Raw genomic sequence first — 21,203 nt, 5'->3', positions numbered from 1 at the left:
ATTTTTGTAAAATTTTTGTCCTTTTTTTTTAAAAGATTTTTTTTGTTCCCCCCTCTCCCGGTTTCTTGTTATTTTTATTATTATTTTTCTTTTATTTTTCCCCTTCTTTCATTGTTCTGTAATTTTTCCATTGCTTTCTCTAAATTTTGAACTTATTTTATGAGTTCTATTTACTTGCAGCTTATGCGCAATAAATAAATCTTATTGTTTTTCTTAATTTTCTTCGTGTTTTTTGTATTTATTTATTATGCTATATATATATATATATATATATATATATATATATATATATATATATATATATATATATATATATATATATATATATATATATATAATGTGATACTCGATATTCATAATTTCTTTATTAATTTAAAAGGGCAAGGTGTCCTTTTTAGCAAATTAATAAAATTTCGGATCTTCATTCTTTTACTTATTATTCATTACATGAAAACACAACGCATACAGAATACATGCAGCATGCGTGCATCTTATCTGCTCAAGATCAAGATACAGATCTTTGATAAAAGGAAATTTTGCATTCTTGTCCAGGGGGCGCCTTCAGATTTTGACAGATACCTGCCCGGAGTTTTCATTCAAAACCGGACGAGCGTGAACGCTGAGAAGACGAAGTTTCGATAAGTCTCACGAATACTCGCCGCGACACGTGCGTAAGAAGTAAATACGATATTTCTGTATATTAATAAATATTGTCCAAATAATTTGAGTCAATATGAAGATGTTTCGGCGCACTGCACCAGCGAATCGAACACCAACGAAGGTGAGATTTAACTTTTATGTCGTGATTTTTAATTTTTAATGACTTTGATAAAACTATGATTTAAAGTGTTAAATTAAATGATACATTGATTTGTTTTGAAATTTGGTATTTTAAAAACAGCTTCCTTTTGATTTTTTTTGAAAAAGAAGTACACGGAGATTCAGGTGAAATCATCGTACTGTATGGTAATAACATTTCTGTTTAAAGAAAACAAAAAAATAAAATTCTTAATTATATTTAAACCAGAGTACTTAAACCATTCAGTTGTAATTTTTTTAATTCATATGGTTACGGTCTCCCTGAAATTCTGGTTTACCAAATTATAGTTCTTATTATTATCATATATCTAGTTAGAAATATAAAACTGAAAAGTAAGTTTGACCGAAAAAATTATTTTTATTCCATGTTATAAGGTATCATATAAACTTAACACACTTACTAAATTTTAACACTTATTATAAAACTTTTTCATATATTATCATATTATATTAAAATTTTATTAACATGTTATATTAAAATTTTATTATGTATTATAAAAGTTTGACCGAATAAATGGTTTTTATGCCATGTTCGAAGGTATCATACAAACCTAGCACACTTACCCAATTTTATCACTATATTTTATATTTGTATTTCTATAAACTATATTTTATTGTAAATTTTACTAAAGCATCACCGAACCGCTTCTTTAAAATTATCGAATTTTTTAATGTTCCCATCGAGCCAGAATTACGTTAAATTTTATTATACTCAGGTAATTTTGACCTTTTTTTCCCTCAGTGTTATTAAATTTGAGCGGAGCTATTTTTCTTTTAAGTTTCTCTATATATTCATTAAAAAATGGACGTAAATGTTATTTCAATGATAGTAAATACAAAATACCGAAAAGTTATTAGACCGATACATTATTATACTGAAACTTTTTTTTAAAGATACTGATTATCAACATTTAAAAACAATTGAAATCAAAAACTAAAAATAAGAAACATTCAAAAACATTTATTTATTCATCATTCTTGAATAAATAGAGTTGAAAAGAAATTTCATGTTTCTAAATACATCAGTTAATTTTTATAATAAAACTTAGCTTTCTTAAAAATATGTTAGATCATTTTAGGAATTTTTTAGAAGAGCTATAGATTTTGTTTAACACAACAATACTTCACTTATGTTTTTTTCATGACCTTTAAACAACATAGCAATGACAATTTATTAGTTGAAGCATTAATTTTTTTCGCACACTTTTATATCTAAGATGCACTTAAGGAAATTCTTGATTAAATTATGCTAACAAATACCGGCTCTCAGGATGCTGGCATTTTCAAAGTAAAATCCATTTTTACCGGAACATCTTTTGGAACAAAACTAATCTGATATACAGCAAATTTCACAGCAATAGTTACTGCAAAATCACTGAATCACTCTAATTAAGTAAATATTACAAAAAAATTACGGTGTAAAAATTTTCAGCAAAAATAGATCTTACGGATGATGCCTGTACTTTATACCGAAATTTGATAAGGAATTCTTACAATGTACGCAAGTTTAGTTTCTCGTAAGTTAGTTAAGTTAGAGGAAGACTTTTTTAATGGTGATGGTACCGCTACCGTTAAAAAAACGATATTTTGTTCTTTGTAGTTTTTTACTAACTCAGAAATACTTTGAAAAAAAGAAGGTGTCTAGAGGTTTGTTAGAAACATAATCAGAAGCTCTTTTTTCATAACTTTAAGCTTGTTAATTCCTCATTGTGTAGTTTTCTTAAAATACATTGTTTAATTTAAGAAAAAGAATTGAAATGAAATGGAAAAATTTCACTGAAAGACAAAAGATTGGAAATTAAAAAGGAATTAATTTTTGTTTTATTTTTTAGCCAAACAAAACAAAAAAGGTAAAAAAAATTCTTTTGTCTCAAAAATAATTCAAATGAAAAGAGTTCTTTATAATTTTCTTTTTAATATTTTAAATGCATTAAAGAAATATTCACTTTCAGTCTATATGTGTTACTAAAACTATATTTTTTCAAATGTAGATAAATTAAAAAAAATAATTTCTGGACAAACTATTTATATTAAAATTTTTTTAAACTATTACATTCAATTATTTTTTATTATTAACCACTCGAAGGTTTAATAAAGAATATACTATTTTATCATAATCTTAATATCGTAGTAGATCATTAAGATGAAAACATATAATCAACTAAGTCAACTACCTAATTTACCAAATTCCTATATTTACCAAAACAAATGTTTGTTCCATAACGAAAATTAAATACAGGTTGAAATACGATTAAAAATTTTTTTATTGTCTGTTTCTATTATTTCTTCTCATTTAAAAAAAGCAAATTGACTTTATTGATCCAAGCTTTTTTTATTGAAAACAATGCATAATGACTTATGAAAAAAATAAAAACCAAATTATGAGAAAACTATCTCAGTGAAGGAAAAAGAAATATACGATTGGTGATCATTAGCGACAAAAGATTGAAAGAAAACTTTTAATGCTTTTTTTCTGTTTTTATTTCAAATTTTTCTTATTCCAAATAATTTTTTTTAAATAATTCATTAAATTTCGGAATCTTCATAAAAATAATAATTAAATTATTTCATAATTTAATATGAAAAATCTAGTGCTCCGGATTAAATATTTTTAGTTTTCAAGGATAAATTCCCTGAACATGTTTATATTTAAAGTAAGAATTTTAAAGTAAATATATTTAAAGCAACGTTAAGTATTGTTCCTAGAACAGTTTAACTCAGAACTAAGCATTTAAAACAAAGTTAATGCTAAAAATTAAATGTAGAGGGAGAAATTATATAATTTTAGCGAAATTTGGGAAATGAATAAAATTTGTTTTATTAATAGAAGGGCTTTTAACGTATTGTGATAAACCACATTTTCAAATTTATCAGGGGAAAGTTGAATTGGTAATGGTTAATAAATACGCACGAAGGCTAGTTTGTCTCAATGATTGATCCAGGAGTTCCCTTGTCTTCTGGATTGGATTCAAAATTACAAGGCTACACAGTTGAATATTGACAGTATCGTAAACTCTGAATCAAGACGGCTGTTCAACGCTGGCAATAAAATAAAATACAAAATCAAAAAATAAAGCAAGGAAATAGGCATAGTTTCGTCAAAACTCCTTTTTATTCCGAAACTTAATCTACTTTATTTGGATCTCCCCCTTTTAGGTTTTAGATACATAATTTTGGGATTTCAAAATAAATTCACTAAATATGCTTATCTGTAAAGCATTAAGCATTGATTCTAGAACAGTTTAACTTTCAATTACGTATTTTTAAAGAAATAAGTGCTAATAAATTAATTGTTGATTGAATATGTTGCGTGTTGTTTGAAATTATATTTAGCGGAGTTGAATAAATAATTTTCTTTCGGTTTATGAAAAGATTGAAGGAAATATAGTAATAAGGCATATTTTAAAATTTTTATGTTTTAAAAAAATTTGCTGCTTACTTTTAAGTAGGCTCTCTGAAAAACCAGTTAAATTTTAATCCTTATTATTGATACTTTGCAAATTTGATACCTTGCAAATACGGGGTAAATTTGTAACTCCCTTAAAAATACAATATTTCCGCTCAAGTTAAGGAATCGTATCGTGTAATCGAGTTTAAAAATTAAGATAATGTAATTTGACTTAGTACTCTATTAAGGTAATTGACGGAGTTAAACTAATTTTTTTTTAAGAAACAGACTTAATTAAATTCTATTTTTATTAAGCAGGGATCATAAAATTATAATTTTAAAGTAAACTTTAAAAATTATGAGATATTTTTTCTAATAAATGGCGAATTTGGGCAAAAACTAAAAATTTTTTTTTGCCACGCTAACAGCTTTACAACAGAAATTACTTAAAAAGTTTGTTATAAGTCGGACAGCCAGGTGGACCGGTAGGGTTTAATAGTGCGAAGCAATTAATTGCTAATCCCAATTGTCGCAGGTTAGATACATGGTAGAGCCTAATTTCTAAAAATTATATTTAGGGAAAAATTATTTTTTTTAAAATTCATTTTACAGTGTTGTAACGTAAATAAAATATCTCGTTATTTAATATTATTATTTTCTCTGAATGCGTATCTAATAAAAGAGTTAAAATTTAAATATTGTTGCTCATATACTGTATGTGTGTATATGGCCCTATATCTCCTTTTAACATTAGTCTATAATATTCTCCCTTTAATATTAACCAATAATTTTTATTTAAAAAGCACCTATAATTTAATTATAATTATTAACTATTTCTATAATAATTTTTTTCGATGCTAATTTTTTTAAATCAAATATTTTTTTGTAGATCAATAATATGTTATCTGAGTTTTGAGAAAAAATCTCAATTATAAAATATTAAAAACATAATGAAACAGAACTGAACATATTGCTTAATATTGACTTTTTACAAGAAAATTCTCAAACATTTTTAATTAGAATATAAAACTAATAAATTCATACTTAGACTTTTGCTCTTGTTTAAAACATAGTTAATATTACCTAAATTATACATTCAAAGTTTCAACGAATTCTGTAATAAACTTTCTTTCTAACGTGAGGCAGTGTACAGAGATTTTTTCAAAATCAAATTTTTTCAGAAAATGCCTTTAAAGTGTGTAGTTTTCAAAAAATACTAGAATAATTTAGCAATTAATTAATAAAAAATTAATTGTTCAAAATTTAACTATAATTGTTCAAAATTTAACTATATTTGTTTTAAAAATATAATTTAAACAAATTAAAACTGTTAAATAACTCAAAATATAGCAAAAAACAATATAGTTTCGTTTTCGGAGGTTACCCCCGGTTTCCGTTTCGTCTGTCAGCATACGAAAAAAACATCTATAACTTCATTTTTAAAGATTGGTGTGCAAAACTTGTTACAGATTTAGAAAGCTCGTAAACTAAGGTTCCTGAATTGTCGATTAAAAAAGGAAAGGAGTAAAAAAATCGAAATTTTCGTCACAATTGCCGATTTTTATCCAATTTGATATTTTAAGGTTACAGTAAAGTTGTATGATATGATAGTTCAGTACGAGCCAAAATTACTGAATTGCTTTTTTTATTTTTGAAGTCAAAGCACATTTTTAGGATCTGTCTGATCCAATATTTCTACAACACTCGTCAACTCACTTTATCATAATAACCCAACTTAAGGGGAAAAATCATTCGAAACCATTTCGATTTAGTACTTACAGTTCAAGAAGAAGAAAACCCCGAATACCCCCACATGCGAACTACGACGTCAGCGTCGGCTGATCCTTTATAAGCATAATGACGTGTGAAAGTTGAGCTAAGTTTTTTCATCTAAGTTAGAATGTTAATAAACGTGAAGTTAATTAAATACATCGGTGTATTCTTTCTCTTATAGGTCTTTTACTCAACTTAGATTTATTATTTGCTTATGTATTTTATTGAAACCATGATATATTTTTTGCTTTGCGTACCTTACCAAGTTTGATGCATAATTAGTAAGCTCTTTCTTTGTGCCAAGTAACTGCTTTGTCTTTGTGTAAAGTACGAAATATATAGTGAAAGAATTGAAATCTTTGTGAAAGCTTATAGAATGCGTCCTTTAGAAAATTGATACTTGTTGGGTATGGCTTACTCGAAATAGAATGAAAGAAACAGTTGCTAACGTAAACAAATGCCAAATTTTAACAACCAATCAGGACTGAGATACTCACACCACGTCACTTGTAGGTATCTCATTCCGTAACAGTGGTCGTCATTGTTGTACTAATCTTTTTTCCTCCGTAACGAGCATTTTCGCTTAAAAAGATGATCGGATAGCTGCAATGTGCTGTTATCTAGAAAAGGAGAAAATATTATGTGTCTATCTGGAAAAAATACTAAGGGAAATCTAGTAAAAAAGTCAAGTTTAGGAAAAGTGTGGTATATATATATATATATATATATATATATATATATATATATATATATATATATATATATATATAAGTTCAAAATGAAGAATAAAACAAAGAAAAATTTAAAGACATATGAAAAAAAAGGGGGGGGGGAAATAATAAGTAAAAAAATAACAAACAGCTTTAAAAAAAAAAAAAAAAAGGGATGAAATTTTATTCGAAAAACCGGGAAAAAAGACCCGAAAAACCGTTTTTTTTCCCCGGTTTTTTAAATAAAATTTCATCCTTTTTCTTCTTCTTTTTTTTATATTTTAAACTGTTGTTTGATATTTTTTTACTTATTATTTCCCCCCCCCCCTTTTTTTTTTCATATGTCTTTAAATTTTTCTTTGTTTTATTCTTCATTTTGAACTTATCTAATGAGTTCTGTTTACTTGCAGCTTATGCGCAATAAATGAAACTTATTGTTTTTCTTAACTTTCTTCGTGTTTTCTTGTATTTATTTATTTATTATATATATATATATATATATATATATATATATATATATATATATATACAGTAGAGCGCCGATTATCCGAACCCTTATTATCCAAACTATGTCCGAATTCGTGTTTTTTTCCCCCCCCCCCCCAACAATTTTTCAAAATTTCTGAACCAGTAGATCTTCCGGATGGTAAGATGACAGGTTATGCAGCAGTAGAAATAGAAGACTGGTGTTGAGACACTGAAAACGTTTCAGGATTTTAAATTTTAAATGATGATGAAATTGTTGCGAAATTTTGAATGAAATTCGGAAATCCACAGATGAAGAGGAAGAAGTAGGTGATCAAGTTTAAGATAGTGGACCTTTTCATATCGAAGAATACAATGCATTAGATATTGCAATGAATTCGTCAAAATGATGTTGATCCAGTTCAATTGATTTATTTAAAAAGAATAAGGGATATGGCTGCTCAAAAAAGAGTATCTTCTTTGAAACATTCTGGATTTCTTACTGGATTTCTTACGCAATGGAAAATAAAAAAAAATGTGGTAAAATCAGTAATTGACAAAAAAATCATAAAAAGCTGAAATATGATAAAAAAATTCAGAATGAAAAAAAAGTTTTAAAAAATAAATAAGTATTTAAAAATGAAAAAAAAGCTTTTAAACAGAGTTATTTTAGATAGTACTGCTATTCCTAAACCTGGAAAAAGTGTGAAGAGAAGGTAGTGCATAAATGATAATCATTTAAACTAGATTTCAAACAACTTTCCAATTATCCGAACTTTTCATTATCCGATGTTCGGTCCCGAGCAGTTCGGATAATCGGCACTCTACTATATATATATATATATATATATATATATATATATATATATATATATATATATATATATATATATATATATATATATATATATATATATATATATATATATATATATATATATATATATATATATATATATATATGAAAGGGTAGCAGTCATGGTGAGTGATGTTAGGCCACGCAGATAGCAGTTGGAAGGCAAAAACTATTTTATTAGCTTCACATACTATATTTAAGACATTTTCTAGCAAAGGCGGAGCTCAAATTCGCACTCAAAAACTGCGTGCTTAAGTTTTTATCTTAGGGAAAGTAGCAAAGGAATTTCCCTCTCTTTTGTTATATTTGAGGGGAAAAGGGAAGTGATAAGGATTACTATTGGTTTATGAAAGAAATCTAGCGTTTCCCACACAGAGCATAGGGAGATATGTCCTGCTCTTAATTAAATGCATAGTTGAGCCAAAAATAGATTTAAGAACAGGATGTGGCTTTTAAAAGTGTGAGAAAGAATTTGGAATAGAATAATTAATTAGTAATAAAGTACGAGTTGTTTTATAGCAAAGAAACTAACGTAAAAAGATTAATAGAAGCTTTTTATGTTACATCCCCCCTCGCCGAAAAATTTTAACTAACATCAAAAAAATTTTTAAAATTATCCCTTTGCAAAACTTTCCTTATGATGACACAATTAAAATAATAATAATAATATTTGTAATATCAACAAGATATAAAGTAACATGAATTATAAAAACACTCTTGCACACTATGTAAAAAAAAAGTTTCATACAGAGTTAGAGGAAGAAAAAAAATTTGAAGTAGCGCTACTATCGAAATGAAGTGTTAGATCTCCATTTTCAAAAATTTTTTGTGATTAAGTTTTTTCAGTCCTTCTTTATAATCACAGTAAATAAAGTTATTCCTCATACTAACACAATTAAAATAAACTTTTCACTTAAAACAAGAAAATCTATAACCTAAAAATATGAAAATGCAAGTGATATGAGATATAAAAATACAAATTGACACTTTTTATCAAAAAAATTTTCAATATAAAATGTAAAAAAAATTTGACACAATGGTCTTTAATCTGAAGTTTAAGACTTCAGTGTTATTAGGGGAAATTGTTTTGTTGGATTAGGGTCTGTATTCCCCAAAAGGAGGAAAACAGTCCCTATTCTCAACAATAATGTGCTGGAAGATCCTAGATTCAACAAGATGCATAAATATTTATTTTTTTGGTTTTCACCAGAGACAAAACTACCATCGCCCCATATCCTACTAGATTTGGGTAAACGTTGAACTTGAAGAAAATTTGAAAAGTCGGATCTTCCAGAAAAAAGGGGACCACATGTTCCATTGAACCATGTGTATTAATGTCATATTTGGTATTTATAATTTTATTTTCATGAAACAAAAAAAAATTGACACTGGTAAATTTGATGGTTATTTTACCCTTTGAGGTTAAATTTTTATTGTCTCTATAAACTATTTATTTTTAGCAAAAATATCTGAAAAATTTCTTAAAATTCCTGAAGCTGGAAGTTTTTTTCTCATTATCTTGAATTTGCATAACTCCGTCAACATGATTATGACAATGTTGTACACCATTACCACATTCAGTCTCGTGAACACTTGAAAATTCAAGATTATTTTCAGTTTTGCTATTTAAATCTTTATTTTCAGTCTATCTTTTGTTTTATTTTTCTTTAAACTCACTTTGTTAGCATTTTTCTTTTTCCTATTCTTTTTTTTTATGCCCAAATTTTAATTTTCTTCCTTTCTTTTTGTTTTTCTTAGATTTGAAATTTTTTTCTTTTCTATCTACTTTCTTTTTTGGTACTTTTATTGCAAACATTAACCAGGATTTCAGGAAAAAAAATGTGTAAAAACAAATTGCTTTTATAATCCGAAAAAGTGATCAGTTTTCTCCGATTTTACATTACAACCCGTTTAACACAATTAATTATTAATTGAAATCCAAAACAAAGCTCTCAAATTCAATATGGTATTAGGTAAATCAGTTTTTTAAAATTTGACCAACCTAGCTATTTTCCTTATTTTTAATTTGAAGTGCAAGTTAGGTTAATTTGCAAATTACTTTTTGTTTGTTTTCATTTATCTTTTTTTTTTCTTTTTGGACACATAACTTTTCGAAAATATTTGTTGGGTTTATTTTTAAAGTACCACCTGTGTTAGTATTTAACAAGATAGTTTTCTTAGTCACCATCGGGTAGTTGTTACTTTTATTATTTTTATTTTGAATGTATTTTGAGTGTATCCGGATACTATTCATTCTCAATTCGTGGTTTGGTCACTTTATGTTGGATTTGACTCTTTCTCTTATAAACTTGATCTGTTAATGGAATTGCCTGAACCTTCATTCAAATTTTAATTTTGAAAAATTTTGTATTGATTTTCAAAATTATTTGTTGCTTTATTTTTGATTACCATCTTTAATTTGTAATTTTTTCCACTCCACATTCAAATAACCAAAATAAATTTTCATAATTAAATATAACATTTAGAAGGAAAAAAATTTAAATATATGAATAACACATATTTTGCTTTTTTAAACACCATAATTAAATAAAAATTTAAATTTTACTTCTACAATCAATATAATATACACTGTGATATATAATGCAATATAAAAGTGATTCCTTAAATAATAATTAAAACTATAATCATACTGAATCATAAGTGGAAAAAAAAATATGTGATAGCACTAAATTTTAATATCATTATTTAATTTAAACAAATAATATTATAAACCATTGAATAATAGCATCAATGGAACTATTATCAAAATATAAATATCAAATGGAACTATTATCAAAATATAAATATCAATAGATAAATATAATATTACCGGAATAAATATTTGGAACAATAAACATAAAATTATATGTTCCTATTTCAAGATATGAGCGTAAATGATTCAAAAGTATTCACGTTTAAAAACTTAAACTGGTATAGAAAATTTTGAGTAAATACCAATCACATCTGTATTTAATCACCAATAAATCACTTCTAATATTTGATGAATCACGCGCACACGCGAGCGGAATCATATCCACCACTTGAGATCACATTTTTGGTCATCTTCCGTTCAAGGAAACACAGAAGAACACTCGAGAAAATCGCCGAAAAACGAAATCAATTCGATCATATGCTGAACCTTTATCAACCCTCAATGAGACCGACAAGCAGCAAGCAAGTAGGGCAACACAGCAAGCACTTGCTGTAAATCCGCAAGAAGCTAATTGTTGATAGTAACACACGGTAGGCGAAAACGAAACCAAAACAGCGAAGACATCAATTCTTTAACGGCGATTCCGGTACAACGGTAGAGGCAACGTCTGGACCCATTATGAAGGAAAGTCCCGAAATTCTCATTCTTTTAGTCAGGATATCTGTTTCACGAGCAACGCCGGCATCACCTAAAACTTCATTCGATTTTTTTCTTTCCTTTCATATTTATATATTTTTTACTTATTTGAAAAAAGCATTTTTTTTTTTAATGGAGCCAGTGAAAAAAAAAGTGCCAAACCAACTGCAAAATTTATCCTGCACGGCTTGAAAGGGTAGCAGTCATGGTGAGTGATGTTAGGCCACGCAGATAGCAGTTGGAAGGCAAAAAATATTTTATTAGCTTCACATACTACTATATTTAAGACATTTTCTAGCAAAGGCGGAGCTCAAATTCGCACTCAAAAACTGTGTGCTTAAGTTTTTATCTTAGGGAAAGTAGCAAAGGAATTTCCCTCTATTTTGTTATATTTGAGGGGAAAAGGGAAGTGATAAGGATTACTATTGGTTTATGAAAGAAATCTAGCGTTTCCCACACAGAGCATAGGGAGATATGTCCTGCTCTTAATTAAATGCATAGTTGAGCCAAAAATAGATTTAAGAACAGGATGTGGCTTTTAAAAGTGTGAGAAAGAATTTGGAATAGAATAATTAATTAGTAATAAAGTAGGAGTTGTTTTATAGCAAAGAAACTAACGTAAAAAGATTAATAGAAGCTTTTTATGTTACACACACACACACACACACACACACATATATATATATATATATATATATATATATATATATATATATATATATATATATATATATATATATATATATATATATATATATATATATATATATATATATATACCGCGCTTTTCCTAAATTTGACTTTTTTACAACTAGACTTCGGTAAAATGAGAACCAAGCATGCTTGGGGACTAAACAATGGGTGTACTGCTTTCGACTAACTAACCAACCGGAACATCTGTGTCTTCACCTCAGAGACCAAGATCAAGAAAACTGGGATGGGCACATAAGGTCTTGGCCCTTCATGGGCTGTCGCGCCACTGAGTTTAGTTTAGTTTAAAATGTTTTGTGTTAAAGTGCAAGCTAAAAAATGCTTGATAGTTTATGGCATGAAGATTGTTTTTTTCACATTATATGATACTTTTTTCTTGATTCAAGAAGTTCTTAGTTAGTTAGATCTAACTATCAACTAAGGTATGCACGGAGAAAAAAAATTCTGATAGAGTTACTGTAATGTATGATAATTGCATTTCTAGTATAAAAAGAACAATCATAATTCCGGTTAACAAAATCAATATATATACGTTATTTAAATCCTTCATATGGTAATTTCTCCGTCCAATTTTCCCTTCATATGAAAACGGTTAACCGGAAGTTCTAGTTTTCAAAATTATAGTTCTTATTATCACATACTTAGTAAAAAATTCTAAATTGAAAAATGGATTAAACCACTAAATAGTTTTTCACGTCATACTCTAAAGTATCATGATAAAATGACGAAATTTACCATATTTATCAAATTTTATCGGATATTATAAAAGCATATTTTATTGTTAATTTTACCAAAATCATTACCAAAGCACTTCGGTAAAAATTACCAAGCTTTTTGGTGTTCCCATAGAGCAAGAAGTGTGGTAAATTTTACAATTCTGGTAGTTTTGACGTTACTTTTTTGTGGAATGAGATAAAAAAAATCACACTTTAACTTAATTATTATAAACTATATTACAACTGATTTTACTATTTATTTTTTAAAATTTTATGATGGTTCTGGCATAAAGAGGCAATAAAGCCATTAAATTTTGGATAGAAATTATCATATGACGTCATGATGATTCGCTCAATATTTTTTTTTAATTCCGCGTTTAATTTAAATTCATAAATTTAAATTACTTTAAAAAATTTGTCAGATTCATAATACTTATAATTTGAAAGAATTTGAAATATTAGAAGGGCATTTAGGTCATGTGACCTGGTATTTAATTAAATTACTAAACAAAATGAAATTATATTTATGAAGAGCGAACAAGTTTTTGTTCCAAATTTCGTAAGTGAAAATATCGTACCTATTGAATGAATTATTTTTTTTGAAACACTTGATTAAATAATTTATTTTAAAATGATACCAGAAAAGTTTCTGCAACAGCCAGTTGTTGGCTAGGGTTAGTGACTTATCTTAAGGCTAGGCAATTTCGAAGCGAGCGGCATAATTATTAAAATTGATTTCAGGTATTATCCACTTGCCATCTGAAATCAAAAATCGTTCAGGTTGTAAATTTTAGTGCACTTAACAACCTTTATTACATGACTTTGCCTGCTTTTATTTCGGGATACTTCCAATGGAAGTAATGGATGTAATCGCTTAATTATCAAAAAAGTAAAATTTGTTATTCAATAATAAATGATGTAGATATGTATAGAGAGTGAAAAAATCCCCCATATATGAACTAGCAATTTTCTTGAACATTAATTACTTATTTTCCTTCCTACTTAATTTTTTTAATGTACATTTACTTATTAAAAATCCTAAAATATGTAAATTAAATAAATATTATTTCGACAGTAAATAAATTGCTTGCTTTACTTAAAAAAAGAAATCAAATTTCATTTACTGAATAATTTATTTCTTTTTCTTTTTTTCTTTAGAATTGAATATGATTTTCTATCGCATAAATAAAATATATAAGTCAAAGTCGCTATTTTTTTACACATTATGAAAGTACTGTAAAATTGAAAGAAAAAAAATAGAACACTCAATTCCTAATTAGCTCATCTCGTAAAATATTTATATATTTTTCATTTATTTCTCTTTTATTAAGTTAAAATATATTTAATTTAAACTCATTAATCATTAATTTCTTTGAGAATTTATACAAATATTGATATTAATATATAAGAATTGATATATTGATATATTGAATATATTGATATTGATATATAAGAATTTATACAAATAAAAATAAAATAATTATACAATAATCTTGTAATAGTGAACCCAATCAAGAAGTCAGGAGAACTGCTGGATTAAGTCAATACGCATTCGCTATTGACGTTACATAGAAAGGAAGGATATGAAAACTTCCTATGGTTAGCCGGACCGCAAGGGATTCTAACCCATGATCCGTCTACCACGAAGGACATTTTTTATCAGCACTGTGGTCGGTGCGAACTGGGAGCAGAATTCGTATCAACCAGCTACCGCTGAGATTCGAACCTGGGTCACCCCATTAAGAAGCGAGCGCTCTATCCGACTCCAGGAATTTTATTTTGAAGAGAAATGGATTTGGAACAATTTGAATTTGAAGAGATTTATTAAATATTTGTTTGAAAAAATGCCTAACTTATGGCCTTAACAAAATTTTAATATTTATCACATCTTTCTACGAATAGTTTTTGACATATCATGGTTTGATGTTTGTTTTGAATGTCTGTAATCGCGTAGCTTTATGTAAAATATTTTAATCCTTTAAATTCATGGGATTACTACATTTTAACTGAATAAACATTATAGTTTGTAAATTTAATTAGTTTTAATTACAATCAGAGCCGTGTTCTATGTTAATAATTAAATGGCATAGATGTTTCTGGAAATGCAATGAAAGCAATACTAGAATACCGAAAACTGAACGTTAATATTTAAACATCGTAATAATAATATTTAAATGGTGAAGCATAGATGAATATATACAAATATCAAATTGAAAAGCACGTCACTTTCGTCACTAAACATTTAACATAATTTCTGGTTATTTTATCACCGTATACATTTCATACATCTCCTTTACGTTGTGCAAATGAAAACATACGCACTTGTGACAGGTGATTAACTAGGAAATTTAGAAATAATTTCTTAAATAATACTGTTTTGAAGAACTTTTTTAGTAATTAAAATTTAAAATATATTGTCTTACTATTAAATGTATAGTGGTAAAGTATTTTTTATGGAAAAATTCATTTTAGTAGATAATGCTAAAAAATCCATATAGCGAAATTGCTCAAAAATGTAATTAAATTGAAAATATAACAATTCTAAAGATATAAATCGGTAAGTAGGTTTCTTAAGAGCTAAACAGACAAAAGCTGCTGTATTGGTTTCTGGAAATTTTAACCGTTTAAATTTTAAATCTTAACCGACTAAACTTTTTTTTAAATAATTTACGTCCTATTTTGTAATTAGCAAAGTCTATTAACAGCTGACCTAATTTTGGGTTTATATCTACTGATGTTCAACTCCGTAGCCTTACAATTTTGAACCCATCTCTGAAGACAAAAGAATTCTTGGATCGAGTATTGGGAGAAATTTGCCTTCGTGGATGACTTTTTGGTGGAACTAACCCGCATTATATGGAGAGAAAAACCATCAGAATCTCCCACGGCTAGCCTGACGGCAAAGGTACTCTAACCCATGATTCGTCCAACCCTGAGGATATTTCTTGTCAGCACTGTGGTCTGTGCATGCCGGTTGTGGATTCGTATCTACCAGTCATTGCTAGGTTTCGAACCCGGTTCACCTCATTGGAAGGTGAATGCTCTATCTCCTGTTTTCTTTTACACAGTATGTGAATCCCATATAAATTTTATGGTTGATTGGTTGCAGCTTTTCGGCACAAGAACAAGAAACGGCTGTACTACGTCAGTCATTAGGTTAGAGAACTGTACTGAATACAGTTCTATTGTTTTTGTAAACTTGTTAAGATTGTGATACATTGAGTCCCCAAGCCAAGATGAATGATCAGGATAAAAGTTGCCCTAAAATTTGTTCTTTAAATGTTTGAATCGTGTACAGTCACTTAAAATGATGTGCTAAATGGAAATGTTGACCTGTCCTTGAGTACAGCTGGCTGCAGGTTTAGCTTTTAATAATTGCATACAGATGTAACGGAGAAGACCGATGCATAGCTTTTTAATTAAAACCTTTGTTTTGCAATAAACGGGTATTGTTTTATAGTTATCAAAACTAGGTAAAATTTCATATAATTTTTTATTAATTTGTGGTTTCCTTTGCTTTTTCTTCCAGGCTTGCTGTACAAGTTCATTTAAGGTCAAAAGGTGTTAGGACACTACTGATTAAATTTTGAATTGTCTTTGACATAATATAGTCACCGTCATTTCTGAGTATGCAGACATAGGAAGATATTCAACTAACTAAATACTGAATGCTTGTTCAAATCTCATTTGTTCAAGAATCTCCGTGTATTAAATGGTGACTGGTGCAAGTTAAATCTCTTGGTTCGCATAGTCCTCCAAGTTCTCATAACAAATCAATATCTTTGGGGGTACTGAATTGGCGATTCATTTTTCTCTGGTTCAGGTCAAAATTACGATCTGTTGATGAATGAATGAAGAAATGAATGGGTCCTTCCTGTAAAATGGGCTGTGACGTGTGTGTTGCTGAATGAGAGATTCTTGACCACAGATGGCGCCACTGCAAAAAAAAGAATTACATTCTCTGTCACGTCATCTATCACGGAAATGGAGAGTTAGTTTAAATAATTGTAACTCTGTCGGGTTGCTCGGTAACCAAACGACTTTTTCTTATTTCGTTTTTATTTATTTAATTATTGTTTTTGTATACCGTCTGTGTAGGTCAGTGGAAATAAAAGAAAATGGTTTTATACAATTGTTGTAAAACTAACACCCTTCGCCTTAACAAGTTCGCTTGGTTTCAAGCAAGCTTATTGATATTAGCAAGTGGCATAAATAACAACACCAATTATAAATAAATGTAGTAATTGTTCAAAACAAGCTTATAAATTTTATGGAATAACAGAATAAATAGAACATAAAATATTTCATATATTATTTCTTGCAAAAAATTTTTTGATCTAAAATGTATTTACTGATATGTGCCAATATTTCTTTAGTATAAAGTAATATACAAAATAGTAATATACTAAAGTTTAATATTCCTTTAGTTTACAGTAACAAAACTCGCCTTATGTTCTTACTTTTGTTACTTTACATTAAGGTAAATATACACTGAGGACAGTCATTTTGAAAGAGACAGAATATAATATATCTTCCTCTTGCAAAATTTTGCGATTTCATGTTGCATAATTATTATTTGAAAACTCAGCACAACTTTAGGAAAATGGCAATTACATTATTCTAAACAAGTAATATATTTTTTTTTAGAAGTCAATTTCTTCTTAAGTAAACAAATAAAAGTTTCATTTTAGATGCTTTCTATTGAATAATAAAAATTTTTCTTCCTATATAAAACTAAAATTAATTAATTATCTTTAATTAATGAATTAATATTTGAAAAAAACTGCATTAACATCAAGTGTTATCGACTACAAGTTTAAAAAAAATGTATTTGAACTTGAGTGGATGAATAAAAAGTATTTTATTAACTATTGAAAATTTGAACAAGATACATAAATATTTTTTAAATTTTTTTTTTATTTCCTATGTGTTGCACAATCAGTCTTCCCGATGAGCAGACCTAATGCGTTCTCCAGAAGTGGTATTCACTCTTTCAGGACCACCACAATGGGTGAGATACCGTTGGTCATGTTAATTTGGAAGTCTAGTTTCTGCCACACTAGATGGCAGCACCGAGACTCTATATGGATGCTGAAGTGCACTAGGAATTTAATTTTGCCGGAAATGCCAATAGCCAATAAGCCACAAGATACATAAATATATATATAGGGAGATTATGAATTAATAGTAGGAGTTGAAACAAAAGGTGAGTAGTATCAGACAACTATAAAAGTATAAATTTGGTGACGTGGACCACACGCGCTACCACGTAATGTTCTTTATTGAATTTATCTGACACAGCAAATATAAAATACTGTGCGAAATTTTAAAATAAATCACAAATTTTGTGCATAATTTTTATCAGCCGTTTATGATTTAGCTGCACACACTGTATTAGGCCTAATTTTTAACATGTCACCATTGTTTGACAGTGTTAGGATAGCAGATAAATTTGAGTTCATAAATATTTTGTGGTGTTATTTATACAGAAACATTGTAATAAATTTTGCTATTGGGACCTTACTGTCCAAACGTATTCATACTTACGTACTTACAACATACATACTTACGTACGTAAACATACATACTTACGTATCCAAAAAGCAAAAGTTTTATCACGGGGGAAAAAGTGTTAAAAATAAATGTAATTTTCTCAAAGTAATATGGAGATTGTAAAAGTTACTCAATAAAGCTAGAATAGAAGAATATTTTTTTGTATGGAAAGAATTTTTTGATGTCGCAAAATTAATACAAAAATAGAAACTATAGAATTTTTGTTTGTTTGAGGAATCGTCATTTGATAGTTTTTATTTGCTTATTCATAGTTTACAACGATTCTGAATAAAGAAATCTTATTATTTACTTTTTGGCCCAACTTTTTACAACTTTCTATGCTTACACTATGGAACTATATTTTTTAAATTGAAGAATTCACAGCTCGGTATAATGAAATTAAATTATAAATTAAACATAAGTTTTTTTTAAAAATTATAACAAATGTATCATGTATATAAAATAAAAATGGTAAATGCTCAGTTTTCAGTGTGAATAAGACCACAAAGATATCTATTTAGTGTGGATCATTAACAATTAGTTGACTGTAAAAAAGTCTGGTTCAAATTACGATATAACGTACCAGCACTTTGGGTGCATCATTCGTAAAACGCATTTTTTCATAAAATGTATTTTTACCGTAAAATATTGTACCGTAATTATTATAGAAATATTTCAGTAGAGAGATTCAGTGATTTTATGGTAATTATTACTATAAAAATAATGATGCATCAGACTTTTTGTTCCGTAGCATGCTCTGGTAAAGATGGATTTCACGGTAAAAGGTACCGGCACTCTGAGTGCATGTGCATTTTACTGTAGTTTGCTCCAGAATTTTTCACAGTTGTAGTCGTTTGTATTATTTATGGTTTAATTTTTCTCTTTTAACATGTATTGGCTGAAAAAATAAAAGTTTTCTTTTTGTTGTTTTTTTCCTAAATGGAAAATACTTTAAAATTATAAATGCAAAAAAAAAAAAAAAAAAAAAAAAAAAAAAAAAATTCAATGCAGTTTAAATTTATTTGGTAATTTATTCTTTTGAGTTTAAAGAAGTAGAACTTAATTCTTACAACTTTGTTAAGTTTATATTAATTTATGCCTTTGAAAGAACAAAAGACAACGCATTATGGTATTAAATACTTCTCTCGAATTGCGAAAAGATGTAGATTAAAAAAAGTATTAATCAAAATATTTTCAGAGATTAATATCAAGTTTTCTTTTTTAAGTCTTTAGGAAGATAAAGTTAATTTTAAGAAGGTTGTTATTTTTTTAAAAATACTAATTTTCCTCTTTGTGGGAAACAACGCACACTGCATAACTGCAAAAATACAAACAATGAAAATAAAGTTTAAATCTAAACACTAGCTTTAATCATATAAAGAAGTGATTAAGTGATTTCAAATTTAAATCTCCAGATAGAAGAAAATACAATCAACAAAATATTTTCTCAAGAAAGCTTAATATGAGTGAAAATTATTCCAAGCAAATAACTTAAATTGTATGTACGATGCAGCAGGGAAAAGGGTGTATTTTGAGTTAAGTCTAAATAAAGAAAATAAAGTCTTTTTTCTAATTCATGGTTACAAATTAGGATCAAAATTATCTTTACAAATTAATTAACTTATTTTGATTCATGCGCCAGTTTGCTTCTTGGTGTTAATACAATTGAAAGCCTTAAAGAACACAAACTTTTCTAATAAAATGTCTATTTTTGAAAAATAAATAAATTAAATTAATAAAGCAATATTTAAAATTTCGTATCGCACAATTTGTATAGGGTGGTGCACAGTTTTAATTTTTTTTTTTTACTGCTAAAGCGAGAGTTTTTTAAAAATCTTAGAAATCAGTTTACGCCGAATTGCTTTTATTTTAGTTTCACGTAATGCGAGTCGGTTTGTTACGCTATTTTTTGCTCGTGTTAAGAGAAGTGAATAGGTTTGCTAATTAAAATACTCGAACTGTCTTTTTTAAACTTTTAATATCTGAACTAAGAAATAAAGCTAATGCTAAAAATAACTAAAGGTGTGTTTAAAAGCAATGGGGAATAAATTAGGAACTGAGGTATGAAGTTTTTGAAAATTGTATTCATTATAATATATATTCTTTTTCTTTTTAATTCATTCGAAAATATACCAAGTGAAATATTCTTATATTTCAAGTATTTGTTTTAAAAACTAAAACTAATATATTAGCATAAATTCTAATTTTTGATTTGTTTGTTTAAAACATAAAATTCATGCACTATAGATACACGCATCATATAAAGAAATGTTTTTAAATGTAATTTTGTGTTGAGTTTAATTAAAGTTTATTGATGTGTGTGATATTTTTTTTTCACTTATAAAGATGTCAAAACAAAATGAATGTGCAAATTCAAGCCCTACTTCAAATTATTTTTCTCTTGTGATTTTTAATAGCAAAAATTCAAATTAATTTTTCTTTTAAAATTTCAATTCTTTGCAAAGGTAAATGTTAGCAAATAAAGTTAGGTAAAATTGACAGATTTAAAGATTGTTTGAATTATTATTCTTCAAGTTTTCAAATTAGAAGTTTAGTTAAGGATGAAAATGCATACGAAATAAAAAAGTAAGCAAATTAGGAAACTTACAAAATAGAAAAATAAATGTGCCAGAAGCATAAAAAATAAATAAAATAGCTTATACGTTTAGAATAACTATTTTTTTTACAATATGCAAAAACATAACATTGTATTTTCATGCAATCTAATAATATACTTTTTTTTACGATTCCTATACGTAATTTATGTAGATGCAAATGTTTTCAAATAATGATAAATAAAAATGAAGTGAAAGAATACTTAAGTAATTTTTTATTTTGTCTTTAATTTTTCTAACAAGAAGTT

The 21,203-nt window shown here is 27.3% G+C and overlaps 1 protein-coding gene across 1 annotated transcript in view; it reads left to right on the top strand.

Annotated features, from left to right (window-relative positions):
- Positions 1 to 600: 600 nt before the first annotated feature.
- The window catches only part of LOC107447383 (protein O-mannosyl-transferase Tmtc3), a 136,822-nt gene continuing 116,219 nt past the window's right edge, over positions 601 to 21,203 (top strand). The window contains exon 1 of the mRNA XM_043039139.3: positions 601 to 781. Within this exon, the coding sequence (XP_042895073.2) occupies positions 734 to 781 (48 nt within the window). The 5' untranslated portion in view covers positions 601 to 733. The remainder of the gene's footprint in view (positions 782 to 21,203) is intronic.

Source organism: Parasteatoda tepidariorum, chromosome 6 (genome assembly GCF_982258835.1).
Source record: "Parasteatoda tepidariorum strain Cologne lab strain chromosome 6, Ptep-v5.0, whole genome shotgun sequence".
NCBI classification, from domain to species: Eukaryota; Metazoa; Arthropoda; class Arachnida; order Araneae; family Theridiidae; genus Parasteatoda; species Parasteatoda tepidariorum.
This window is presented reverse-complemented; position numbering and strand designations above follow the sequence as displayed.